The sequence below is a fragment of the Nipponia nippon genome, unplaced genomic scaffold (assembly GCF_047370975.1).
Source record: "Nipponia nippon isolate SJK-2023a ecotype South Korea unplaced genomic scaffold, ASM4737097v1 scaffold_3, whole genome shotgun sequence".
Lineage (NCBI taxonomy): Eukaryota > Metazoa > Chordata > Aves > Pelecaniformes > Threskiornithidae > Nipponia > Nipponia nippon.
The window spans coordinates 37,235,783-37,249,470 of NW_028262347.1; the positions used below are offsets into that span (position 1 = coordinate 37,235,783).

The window sequence follows — 13,688 nt, forward strand, 5'->3', positions numbered from 1 at the left end:
TGGAGCTGGCACAGACGCGCTGAAAAGCAACCTGAGACACTCTAGAAGAGTACCTATGTCCTGCATTACTAGCGAAACAGAATTAATAATATATGAGTGTGTGGTTTGCTGCAAGAGAAGGATGAAGGTCAGATTTTCAGCTAGCAGCTCAGCAACTGCACTGGGGAGAAGGAAGGAAGGAAGCAAGCTATGAAGTTCATTTTGATTTATGCCTTGTGAAACCTCCTGTACTTTGTACGTGTGTTTATTTCACACAGGCTACAACCTTCTGGACTATTTCACTTGATTTTATGTAATAAAGTTGCATTTATACCTTCCTGTGCTGTTTAGAGTGTGCTGTATATAAAGATATAATATGGCAGTAGGTATATCAAACACAGACATACGGAGAACCTGAGGGGGTTGTTTGGCTTTTTTAGTGCCAACATGGCCTTATTCAACCATCTACGTAATTCAGCCTAGCTCCCTGTTTTAACACACACAAACACAGGGTTGCAACCCTCCACTCTCCCCATCTTCCTCATCTGCACACCAGGAGGTCTCAGTGGCCACCAGGCTATGACAAGATAGGTTATAAAGACAAAGCTATGGTATTGCTTGCTGCTCTGAATGAACCTAAATCCTGTCAAGTGCTTCTGCCACGTAAACCTCTATTTTTCCAAATGGAAAAAAGGGGGGTGGAGGGGGGAGCAGAAAAGGCGAGGTTGTGCCCAGCTAGATCTAGCTGCATTTTTTTTCAGTTAACTTTGTTTCTTTTTTTCATTTCAAAAGAATTATGAAATGCTACTGCTGTACAAAAATACTGAACTGGGGCTTGACATATGTACCACCCACAAAGTTACATTTGGACTCAGGATCAACATTTTGGAAAACCAGGCCAAATCGCACTGGGAGCCAAAAGAGATGTCAGAATGAAAGAACTAGAACTGACATGATGTTACTCATGTGATAACTGGAATCTGCTCTAAATACATGGCGAAATAATCACCAGAAGCTGCTAAACACACAAGACAATCTACAGAAGAAGTTTCCTACAGTGCTGAGGTCATTAGCAGTGCTTTAGGCACTCTTTAAATAAAAGATTACCAAAGTTACCTGCATATTGCTGGGTCAGAACTTGAAAAACTGGTCAGCTCCCAAATACAGATTTCAGAGCCAAAATCCTATATAATTTCTTACATGTGTTACACATTCTCCTGCCATAGAATTTGTTCTTAAAACTGGCCTTCTGAAAGCACATAGAAATTCACGTAAGAGTAGAAATTGTTGATGACCAAAAAAAAAAATGCCACTTTTTTTTTTTTCTCTCAGCAAACTGTGTAAGGTTACTGGTCATGAAAAGTATTGCGTTGGCATCCTCAGGCACAACAGATGGTAGCGAAAACACAATCTACCCTGACCTGGAAGGCTCAGTTCTGTGAACGACAGGGGAATCCAAATTCCATGCTCTGCTTTTCCATAGCACTTGGCTTTAGAAAGTTTGTCTGCTAGTGACACCTGATAGTAAACTGAGAATTAAACCTGAGGAAGAGCAAAAAGAATCATCAGAGGGCTTTAGTTTGAAGCATAGAGTAAAACCCACTTGTGGCAAGCAAGCAAGCAAAAGCACTATGGCTTCAGAAATGTCCTAGTTCATACTGAGTATAAGGATGAAGGCTCTCCTTTAAGACAGGTTTATGGATGCAGTGTATTTCTAGCACTGCTTTGCTATTACTCTAAAAAAAAAAAAAAAAAAAGAAAAAAAACAAACCCAGAACCACCTCCAAACACCACCCCCCCAAAAAAAACCCACAACAAAACCACCCCAGCTAACCAACCAACCTCCTGTCCCCCAAGCTCAACTTTCCTTAGTCATACCAATAGAAAACCAGACTTTAACCCTTGACCAACACAAAATTTCATAGAAACTGTTTTTTTCCCCTCCCACCCAAGGAATCAGTGGATTGGAGATAGCCCTTTGGATAACAGAACTTAAATCCCCAACCGAAAAGAACTGTTTATCTGTACCGTCTATCGAACTACAGGCATTAAACCAGTATAAGTGTGTGCTTACTACCAAGAAGAAAAAATGTGTAGCACAGGTTAGGCACAGAGCCACTGTAAATTATGCAATTTATGGCTGGATCCAGACATAATTTTTTAAAAATGTCCTTACACATATGTGCTTCTGCAGAGTCAGGATCTCTAAATCCAGGCAGCACTGTCTGATACTAAGAACACTCTCTAGGTAGGTTAGCTTCAATGTTCCAGTGCCTCAGTTATCTTTCCCCTAGTACTCATCTGACACATGGTTTAATGAGGTGAAACTACAATAAAAAAAGATAATAAAAGCACACAAACTATAGTAATGCTTGTTAAGAGAAAAGATGATGGCAAATCCAAATGGATTAAAGTCGACAGATGCATGTGCACATATGCACAAAACAGTTTTTAGGGAAACATCTACTCTAAACCGAGATACTCTCATAGGGTTTCTTTCAGGTGAAGAGGAAAACGTACAAGTTTTAAAACATATGTTTTTCCCAGAAAATTCAGAAACTCTTTCTTCTGAACCTGAAACTGTATGTTTCATTTTACAAATCCCAGTTCTGTCTACCCATCTACAAATTAAAAAAAAACATTAAAATATCTCAGCATGGCTTGTACACATATATGATCCCTGGCTTGGTCAAATCAGACCAGCATGTGAGCTCTGGACATCCAGGGAGCCTTCACTATGGTGCACAGTCCTAAGACAGAGTCTGGACTTTGTCTGGAGAGGACATGTCATCTAGCACCGCATACTCCTATGGAAGAAATTCTCCTAAGCACAACAAACTCCATCCATCTTGGCCAGCCCATTTTAAAGATTTAAGCACTGGCATGTTCTCTCAGGCACTTCCCGGAGCGTGGCTGATTTTTTTAGTCCATTTACTTCTACTGGAGCATTAAAAGACAGAGGTAGAGGAAAAGTCATGAAGAAGATGGCCAAGTACCTAGAGAGGTCCTTGCCCAAAAAAAGGGGGAAATCAGTAAAAAAAAAAAAAAAAAAAATTAACTGAGGGTATTTATAAGCACCATCCGCTTGCTGCTTTTGTGCTCAGGAGGCTGGGAGGGACAGAGCCAGCGTACCTGATACTTGCGGCTGGCTGAGCTTCCGCCACCCACGAGCAACTGAAAGTGTGTGCAGACATTGCAACTGCACGTCAAGTGGATCCATGTTCTGCAACAGTCTCACCAGGCCAAGTTTGTTGGTTTGTTTTTTTTTTTTTTCCAGCGAATTTGCTGTCTTGAACACTTCTAAAAATTTACTTCATCTCTTCTACTTTTAAAAGACCAACAGGAAGGTTTGTCAGCAATTTACTATGGAGATAGAGGGGTAGGGGAAGTGGGCTGTTAACACCCTATGGGCTTAACGTACTGTGATGGACAGAAGAACCGTTTGTAAATTCGCATTTTGCTGTAGTTCTTGTTAAAAGGATGTGGTGAGGCAGATGGGAGAAAGATTGCGTATTCGCCTCGCAGTGCCTGTTCCACACTTGCTAGCTAGGATCCTCTGGAAGGAAAGGAGATTGCTGCTAAGGAGGAATCGTGGAGCAAACTCTTCTGGGAAAGATTGCTGTAGCGTAGGATGGGGCAGGCAGCGAGACACAGCAAGCAGAGACCTCACCATCCCACAGCAATGCTGGAAACTCCTCTGAGGAGCAAGGGGCCTCCTCTCAGCTGGGAGCAGAATCATAAGCCAATCCTGGGAAGCAACAGAAAGAAAGACGATTTCCTAGGGACCCAGCAGAGGTTATGTCAAATTTGTGCAGTTGGGGAAACCAGAGAAAGCAGGAGCGGGGGAAGAGACTTCACCTTACCAGGAGGAAGAGTTGTTTTTGCTTGGGTTTTCAGATTGAAGATTACCTTATTTCAGTTTAGTTTCTGTCTGACAAAACAGAGCTCTACAGACTGGGAGCCTTTTGTTCGCCCTTGCATGTGCGGCACCTGATCTTGTGCCAAGGCAAAGCCCAAGCAGAGTTGCACAGCCATGCAGGGACAGGCCTTAGATGTACTGCTTCCAGAAGGAGATGCTCCTGCAGGACATGACTCAGACCAACCTCATTCCTGTCGGGATCACTTGGCTCCAGAGAGGCCATTTACAAAGAGCTTTACCCCAGACTTAAGTTTTCTCTTTTGTTGCAACACTATTACTTTCTTGTTTTCTGCTTTCTCCTGCCCCGAAGACACTGGCTCAGCTCCTGTGGCATGTGTGCGCTTGGGGAAAACAGAGCCATTCGTCACTGTCAGGAGATGTGCTGTACACAGCAGGTCAGCTCTCACCTCCCGCTGCTCCTGCAGCGAGGGCTGCAAATCTTGAAAAGATGCATAACATGCACATTGCAAACAGTCATTCATCATCGCAGAGCTGTGCCCCAGACACCTCGGCACAACCCAGCAAGCTGCTCCGGCTGCGCGCACCGAAGAGGCACGTCCCGTCCTGCTCCTGGCTACCTCGCAATGAGAGACGAGAGCAAAGACAAAAAAAGCAAGGCAAGTGGCTGTGGATTATGGTTTCTGCTGCAAAAATGACATCCTCTCTCTCCCTTCTCCAGAAAGGCCCAGTGCTGCAAAGGTGGCCCATAATCATTAAATTATGAAAATGTAAGTTGCTGGGAGGAAATTAATACCAGGCATGACTGGGGAAAAGGCTGCTTTCTTGTGAAGTAATTATGAAATTAAAATTTGATCTCTCCCTGGCGATTGTACAAAGGATACGGCTGAGGTCTCGAACACAACAATACAGCCAGGATTTCAACAGAAGCAGCACAGAAGGTTTCACCAGACAAAAAAGCTCAATTAAAAAAGGGAGGGGGGGAAGAAAGGATGACTTTTTGTAAATTACATGAATTTGGCTAAAAGGCACAATCAAGCAGGTTACGGCACAGGGTTTGCAGACTTCCAATTACTTTTTACAAGTTGGAATCAAGCTGTTAGGAAATGCAGCTTATCTGAATAAGACTAATAATGCTAAGCTAATTAGACCCACAGGCATTAGCCAGCAGATAAATTCAGGCCAAAAAGAGGGACACTGTCACTTTAAATACTGCCTTGGGATCGGTGGAAAAGCTAATGAGGAGTGTCAGTTGGGGCTGTTTTATTAGGTGGTTCTCTAGAGGATATAGCCCGAGGTTTCTGTAGCAGGGCTTCTGCGCTTGATTCAATAAATCAATTTATATTAAAGGGGGGCGCAGCACGGGCGCCTGCTCCATAAAGCATTTCTGTGGCATTTCTCAATCTGCTCAGGCACTCCTCGGGCAGGCTACCTGAACACGCTGTCAAAGGACATCGAGCCCAGCAATAAAGAATAAGATAGTGGCCACATTGGCAATATTTGTTCAAATCAGCTCACGCATTACCAAGCAAAACATGTACGTTGGCTCTCACCAGGGTATTCTGGATCCCCAATAAGTGATTAATGAGAGCCTGGTTTTTGTGAGCCGGAGTCTGAACCGCAGACGGCAAGGCAGGCTGCACAATGAAAGCACAAGGCATCCATCCCAAACAAAACGGCTTGAAAAGTGAAGTTGCTTTTTTAATCAGATGCTTAGAGGCTGAAAGACATTCCCTGTTGGAAAGAAAAGGGCAAGCGCAGAGCAGGCTGGCCGCTTTCCAGGCAGTGGACAATATTGACTCTAGAATAAAATGGGTTTTGCTTAGCGCTCGCTCCAGGGCACCAGCCTCCCTGCTTCGGAATAAATCACGCGGGCAGGCGATTCCCTGGCATGGGCTGACCCTCGGGTGGCTAACCGTGTGCCACAGCACCCCCTTGCCGGACACACGGATACCCCCTTGCCAGACACACAGACATGGAGCTGGCGAAGGCTCCGCTGCCGCCGCGCGCACGGCATGCTCAGAGGCAGCGCCCAACTCCCCCGCTCGCTGCCGCCTTGGGCTTCAGCCCGTGACGCGCGGTGGGTACTACACCAGCTCGGCCTGTTTTTGATGGGATGCAGCTCAACTCCGTGTGCTCCTGGAGGGCAAAGGAAGCCGCCAACAAATCAGGTGAAAAAATGGACTTGTTATCGAGGGATCTTTTGCCACCCTAAAAGCAAGTCAAAAAGCGAAAAGCTCTGATCTGGAAACAGGCATTTAAAGAACTCCACTGCAATGCAAGCAGCAGAAAGGCCGCTGTTTGCGTTCCAAGGAGGAGCAAAAAATTAATTTTGAAACCACAAAGGCTGATGCCAGTTGGTAGTGCCTTCTGGATGCCGTTGGTTAAGTGCAGCGCTGTACGGCTCCTCGGGCCCCGCGGGAGGCCAAGAGGGGAACCCTGGAAGGAGCTACTGTGGGATGTTGTAAGCCAGAAAAGCAGGTTTTGGGAAGGTGTCTAGGATATAGTCAGAGCAAAGTACTTCAAAATTGTTCACACTGGATTTAACCACAAGTAAAGAAAACCTGACCAACCGTGTCTTAACTTTTAAATAAAAGGCAGAGACAGAGAATACTAATTCTGTGTGGTCCTTTAAAGCAGCAGTTATCATCAGGCCTGCTTTTCTTCCCCCATGTATTTCTACCTCAGGCTACGCGCACTCCTTTTTAGCGCTGGCAGCACTTTGCTTACGTGGCCACCGAGTCTTCCCTGATGCTTCTGCTGCCAGGACTTGTCAAAGCCACCAGAACTACCCTCTCTCCAATACAAGTTTAACCTCTGCAAGCCATGGGCCTGAAAACCCCAGCCCAGAGACCCAGCTGTGAAAGACTGTCAGTAACACAGATGTCTGCCAGCAAATTACAGCTCGAGACAGCTCGGAGGCTTGTTCAGCAGGAGACACAGCTCTTGCCAGCCACGCTACGCGTTTTGCAATGGTTGCTCAACCACAACGCGCGTGGGGCAAGAGTGCAGGAGGGGCAGCTCACACTCAGCTCCTACCTAAGCAGGATTTATTTTAGATCCATTTAACACAGTGGATATTTCTCATCCCCACTGCCAATGCAGAGAAAAGGAGAAAGGGTGGGAGAACCGGAGGGAGAAGGGAAAGGCTGGTCTCAAAGCAGTTACAGGCAGCCTGGACTAGTGATGCGGTACACATTGCTGGATCAGTGGTTGTCCTAATGCTGTGGGGAAACTTGGCAGCTCTGCTACCACTGTGGGCTGTTGAGACAAAGCCAGTGTGGAAACTTCACATGAAAAAAAAGGAAAAAAAAAAAAAGAAAGAAAAAGCAAAAAAAAGGCCAAGTGCATTATGACAGACCCAAAGACAATAACCTTCTGTAATCCAAACAAGCTGGGCAAGCCAAGCCATTGTTGAGAATCTGAAGAGCTCCAGAGCACAGGAGAAGGGTAGAAATAAAGAAAAAAAATGCATACAGCTTCTAATAGAAAACACAGAAATGTCCTGAGTTTTAAAATAAAACAATTCATTTTCCTGAGGAAACATCAGAGCAGAGATAGTTTTACACCCTCTCACTAAAGGAGTCAGTAATTAAGTGTAAGAGTGGCTGTTTCTTCCTAACATCATCCGCACCTCTCTACATGTCAAATGTCAACACCCAGTGAATTCACTGACCAAAAAAAGGTTCAGACAATTGACCTTCTGCATTTTAAGTGATAAAAGTTTGGCAGTGTCTTAGTGCATCAAGCTCTGGCTGGCCAAAGCTCCATCTGACATTTTCTAGAAAACGAATATATGCTAATTTATTCTCCATGATAGATATTGTCCTTAGAAACAAATGCAGAACAGACATGTCCTCGGCCACTGTGTCCTGATGCATCCGTTAATTCTAGGAATTAGAAAGGGAAGAAAATAGAAGCAAAACCCTTGAAGTGGAAAACGACCACTGTGAAACACCCGCCACCTCAAACCATCGCCTTTGAGGGCCCACCACGCTGGAAATCTAATGTCTTGTCCAGAATCTCAACCATTAAAATTGACCCAGACTTTTGGATAAATAGAAACGGATTGCTTCTCCTCTGCTCAGGAGATCACTGCACACAATTCGATGGAAAATGATACTCCCTTGGGAAACACCCTGTAAAAACAAATGGATCCTTATTTAGAAGGGCTCCGATTTAGATAAATTTATGGCAATAGAGCAATTCCCTCACCATTTTATTGTTCTGTGGCAAACAAGCAAAGAGGTAATTGGTGCACTAGCTGTGGGATATGGAGCAGATAAAAGATTCTGATTTTTTTATTCAGGACAAAAACATAGCCCCCATTTTCCACTTCCAGCCAGAAGTCAAAAGGAACAGCAGGGAGAGGTAGCCTCATCACAGTCTCCACATGCTTTTGCTTGGCACAGGCCACCTCTTTCTGGGACAACACCGAGATAAATTCAGACTTGAATTTTCAAGTCACACTTCAAGTATTTATTTCGGAATAATTGCTTACAGCTAGGCATATTTGTGCTAAACTGATGATAATTTTTGCATTGACCATATTAGAATCTGTGACTGGATCATCATGTGTCCTACACTTGAAAAATCAACAGGAAAATCAACTCTCTTCTCCCCCCTGCCATATGCTGGAGTTAACAGAGTTCACACACCAGTACTGAAAAACAATACATTGACTCAAATCTGCCATCCGTTTAGACTTATCCAAGCTCTTCTACCTTACTCATTATTCTACATGTGAAATTTGTGTTCCTTCTTATTTATCTTTCTTCTAATGCCAAACAGTATTAGCTATGCAATAACCATTTTGACTAAGGTGAAGTGCTATGCACAGATTCACAAATGAGGTATAAACTGATACACAGAATTATCTCTTCGTTTAATTTTTAACCATTCCAACCCTGTATGCATCCCAATATTCCGCTGGTGATTTTGACTGGAAAAATCACAGTAAGCAGAACTTCCACTGAGCTTTTTGACATAGCTCTCAAGTTCATTTGCAACCTCTAGTGTACACGAATAGTTATTTTTCCCTCTTTGTGCTTTACTTGGTATTTATCAACACCAAATCTGATCACTGCGATGCCTGTTCATGTAAATCACTTAATTCTTTGCAGTTCCTCATGGCCCTTCTTGTTTATTGGGAAAAGAGCTGTGGTGTCACCGGCCAATGCTGCAACTTTTCAACCATTCTAACCTCATTTCCTTTCCAGACCACTAACCAACGAGGGAAATGCAAAACAACTCCCACGAACCTGGAGAAACTCTCTTTGCCTTCCAACCATGATGAAAGAATTCTGCTTTTACCCTCCTCTGAGGAAGTTCTTGGCCCACGATACTTCTGTAGCTCTCCCCCAAATTAGAATTCCCCCCCTCCCGCCTTCTCTCCAATAGCATCTCACATCTTGAAAAAGAGCTTTTGGAAGTCTACATGAAGCCATTCTTTACTGATGCCTTCAGAGACATCCAGGAATTTAATAAAAAAACTCCCTTTGCAGAAACTGGGAGAGTGTCTCATGATCTTCCAAATGTTTTGCTGTTTAAGTCCTCAGTTGATCCAATGTTCTCATTCTGTTCCTATTCTTTTGCTCATGCCTGTAGCCTTTTTAAAATGTGAAGTCATCATTCTCAGGGTGAGACTGCATATTCTACTAGCAGCTGTTCAAGATGATGGACAATGATGGTTATTCCCAGATTAACATGTTCTGCACAAACACTCCAGATAATATTAAGCTTAGATCATTATTCTGCCATTAAAACATCATTATATTTATGGTCTATAAAGTATGGGACAAATCAGAAGCATGTGGAGTTGTACTTGCGGGTGCGCATCCAAGTCTCTAAACCTACAAGAGTTCAGGCTTTTTAACCCCTTCCATTCTTTCCCTTCCTGAAAGGACATTCGCTAAGGATGCTAAAACACAAACAGCATGGAAGTGAAGACCATTTGCATATACAGGGCCTTTGCCTCTATAGATCACATACAGAGCCCACAACAGCAAGGATCATGGCTTCTTTAAGTGAGTGGGAGTCACTTGAGAAGGAGCCTCTTGAACCAACACAGAACAATGAAGACATTTACTCAGAGACAAAAAACTCATCGTTCTTCTTGTCTTCACTTCATTAAGTCAATGCTGTTCATTCAAGCCTTTTCGTTTTAGGCTGGCTATGACTTTTATTCAGACAGGCGCATCTCAAACAATTCCTCAAGGGTTACCCAAAGCAGGGGTCAGCTGTGCTGGAGTATGGGAGGCAGCTCTTCCCTTCTGCAAACATTCCTCAGCATGCAAAGGCATGATGGCCCACTGATCCAGATTCTATATAAAGCTACTTCCAAGATAGGAAAGTTGTTTAGCCTTCAGGAAGGTCCCCTGGCACATCTTCCCCTTTATGTGTTTGCTCCGCTTTGAGTGCTCACACGTTAAAATGAACCGAGGTCCTGGCTCTGGAGGGAGGTCAACTTATTTAAAAAGTTAACTTCTAAAAGAAAAATACATCTGAAAGAAGGAAATACCTTTTTCCCTTTAGTACACCTTCATGCTTGATGCAGTTTACACTAATCAAAGACACATACAAAGCAGGCATTAGCTGGGGAGAAGGCTGACCCCATGCTGAGAAGGACACATTCTTACCAGCCAGTCATGTTGAAGTCACGGTAGAGCATCCTCTTTCCAACTTCCTTGCGCTGCACCCTCCGTGGAAACTCTAAATGTGTGAACTCATTTCCCAGCAAGTGGGGCTGCATGTAAGCCTGTGGGCAGAAACCAAGCCACAGATACCACACGAACATCATAAAACAAGACATTATCTATTTTTAATGAGATAGAATTACCATCCCTTCCCGCTCCCTTCCCACACACTTCTTTTTTCCTCCCCCCTTTTAAACAAGGAAGACGATGAGCTCCATTTCAGCAAACAATGTGCACATACACCAGTTCTGACACTGCAGGGTGTCCAGCAGCAGCCTTACAGGGAGCAGTCCTCTTGCCCTCAAAATCCTTCACTTCTCCCTGCTCCTCAACATTTGGGATCTCTAAAGTACACCTCATCCACTGACCCTGAAGGAGCCTGCAGGGCTTTGTAAAACAGAACACATCTCCTTTTGTAAGTCAGTGACCTGAGAGAAGGGAACAATCAAAGGACAAAGCCATGGAACAAGCAGAGAGTTGAAGGAGTGTGTGTGGAGTGAAGCTCAAGCTTTTTGACTCCCAGTTCAGCTGTGCCAACAACACACAAAACCTAATATTACTACCACACTTTAATTTTCACTGCCTTGAGAAAAATGTTCCCTTTTACCTGCTCAGTGTGCTGCACCCCATCGCACAAGACACTGCAAATAAACACAAGTTGCAGAGCACTTTATTTTCTTGTTTTCTAAAACCTACTTCCTTTGTACAGAATAGCCTTCAAGAAGAGCAGCAGCAGTTTTGTGTCACAACCGCAACTAATGTTTTTGACGGTGTTACCATTCAAGTACTGCTGCTGCTGCCCTTTCTACTGTTGCTGCCCTGCAGAGGCTGGGATGCCTCTTTGCTAGAGCCGTGCCTGAGGCTCACGTGCTCCAGAGCTGACTGTACTCGAGAGCATCACGAGGCTCTTTGTCCACCACAAGATTTTTGGTTTGGATTTATTCACAGATCACCTGACATGATAGGTTAATCCTTAAACCTCACTCATTTTTCTTTAATATTTGCATAAACAAGCCTTTTCCCCTCCCTCCCCAAAGCCACATTGTGAGCGAGCTCTTCTGAAGACGCAGTCAAATTGGCTAGGGAACTGAAAAAAGTTGCGTTTCTTAACCCTTCTGCAGATAACTCTTTTTCCTTATCCAGACAGTTAAGGCAATAAAGTCTGTCTTATCTCCAGCAGCAGCTGCCATCAGGGCAGACCAGATGAGCTGGCTTTAGTTTGTGGGTTTGTCATAAATCTAGCGCTCATCAAAGGTGAGCGGCAGGAAGCAGTGGAAGCCCTTATTGATCTACCTGGCAGCTATCATGCAGACAGTTCACAATAAAATATTTCCTGCATTTAAGGGCCGAGCCTGCTCCCACTCAATTTAATAGGAGTTGGATCAGGCTCAGCACATCACAGCGCTAACCTTCCATCAGCTTGTCCCCGTTCCTGTCGCCAGACATCCTTCCAGAGAACACCTCGAGCTCAGCTGAAACGGGGCTGAGGGAGATTGCTGTGTGTAGCCGACAAGATTGGATTCTGCTTTCAAGAGGCGGCTTTCAAGCACGCAAATGTGATATTGACATTGTGATCCCTTACTGAAACGGGAGTTCCATCAAATTCTCTTTCTGTGTACAGTTAAGGGAATTACATTTTTTCCTGCAGTCTACAGTTAGCCAAGGTCCCCTCCTCCACCCAAATATTGTTTTCAAGGACCCTCTAATTGGATCACTGTTCCTCATTACAGAAATGGTTGAGAAGCACTAGTGACTTTTGAGAGGTCTATCAGTATTAGTCCAGATGAGGCTTTCCATAGTTCTAGAACTCTGGATTCTTTACTTAAAAGTACATGTAAACTTTTTATTTTTATTTATTTTCATTCCACTTGCAAATATGATGGAACATTCCTAATGATTTATTTGATGTATTGCTACACATTTGACAGCAGAGCACTGGGTTTTTGTGGGTATTTTTTAATTCTTTCTAGTCTATGATATTGTAAACAATGAAGTCAGTCTGCTTTGAAAGTGCAATTCAGTTCACTTTTAAAAATGCACAGCCTATCTTGATTAAATCATTACAAATCACTTCTAGCTAAAGACTACTGTCGCCTGCCTACAAAACAAGAAGCCTTATTTAAAGCAAAAAAACTCATAGCTGACAAAGTGAAGTTATTTAACCTTTAGATTATGAGAGTACTTATTAGGCTGGATCACAGGTCCAGAAGAAAGAAGTTACAGGCTTTTAGCATTTTTCCTCTTGAAAACAAGAATTTCCTTTACTGAAAAGGTAAAGCGATTGGGAGAGACGGCATTTCATAAAGATTTACTCAGATGGAAAGTCTGAGGTCACAAGTGAAATAAGATTAATAAAGCTGGCAGAGTTACCAGTGGACTGCTAATGTTCAAATAAGATTTCTCTTCCGCAGCCAAGCCTCAATGCTTGATTTACAATCCAGGGATCTTAACTTGATTCTAATATTTTTGGCGTCAGTAGAACAGAGGGAAAAGAGCAATTTGGAAGCTTCTGGTGCCTGTGACCTGAATTCTTATGTGAAGAAATGGAGATCTTTGTTGGGCTTTTTTTTTTATTTTAAATTTTCTATATTTTTTACCCTTTTTAACAGTTTTTTTTGATGCTCCACTGGTAATTCTACAGGGAGAAGAATGTTCTACTATAAAACTCAGCTGGGACTTCCAGTCAGGTTTGTTGAGAACTGTTCTCCATTTACTATGAGACAAGACTCTTCTCCCTCTCCACCCCAATCAAACTGTGCTGCGCAGCAGAACCAGAAAATAAATAAAAAGCAACGTTTTAAAAATCTACAGATCTTTCAAGTAGATATACAAGCAGACACCATGAAACCCCCTCAAGTGATCAAACGAGAAACAAAAACGGTAAGTGAACTGACTAGCAGAATTTCATCTGTGATGAGGCACCATATTTTCCATTTTTTCATTTGTTTAGTCTCGATTTGCAAGGACCTCAGATCAGAAACACCATTCAGAGAACTTAAAATTTAATAAAAAGAGTGACTATCAAACACTTTCTATATCCTTACAAGGTATGTTCAGACAGCGCTGTAATTCTGTGTTATGGAACTGGAATATTTTCCATCATTTTTCTTTCAGAAGCTATTACAGTTTTTTGGCAT

At 43.3% G+C, this 13,688-nt stretch overlaps 1 protein-coding gene across 1 annotated transcript in view; it reads right to left on the reverse strand.

Annotated features, from left to right (window-relative positions):
• Positions 1-13,688, reverse strand: part of PPM1H (protein phosphatase, Mg2+/Mn2+ dependent 1H) — a 137,417-nt gene that overhangs the window by 20,212 nt on the left and 103,517 nt on the right. The window contains exon 6 of the mRNA XM_087765637.1: positions 10,495-10,613. Within this exon, the coding sequence (XP_087621763.1) occupies positions 10,495-10,613 (119 nt within the window). The remainder of the gene's footprint in view (positions 1-10,494; positions 10,614-13,688) is intronic.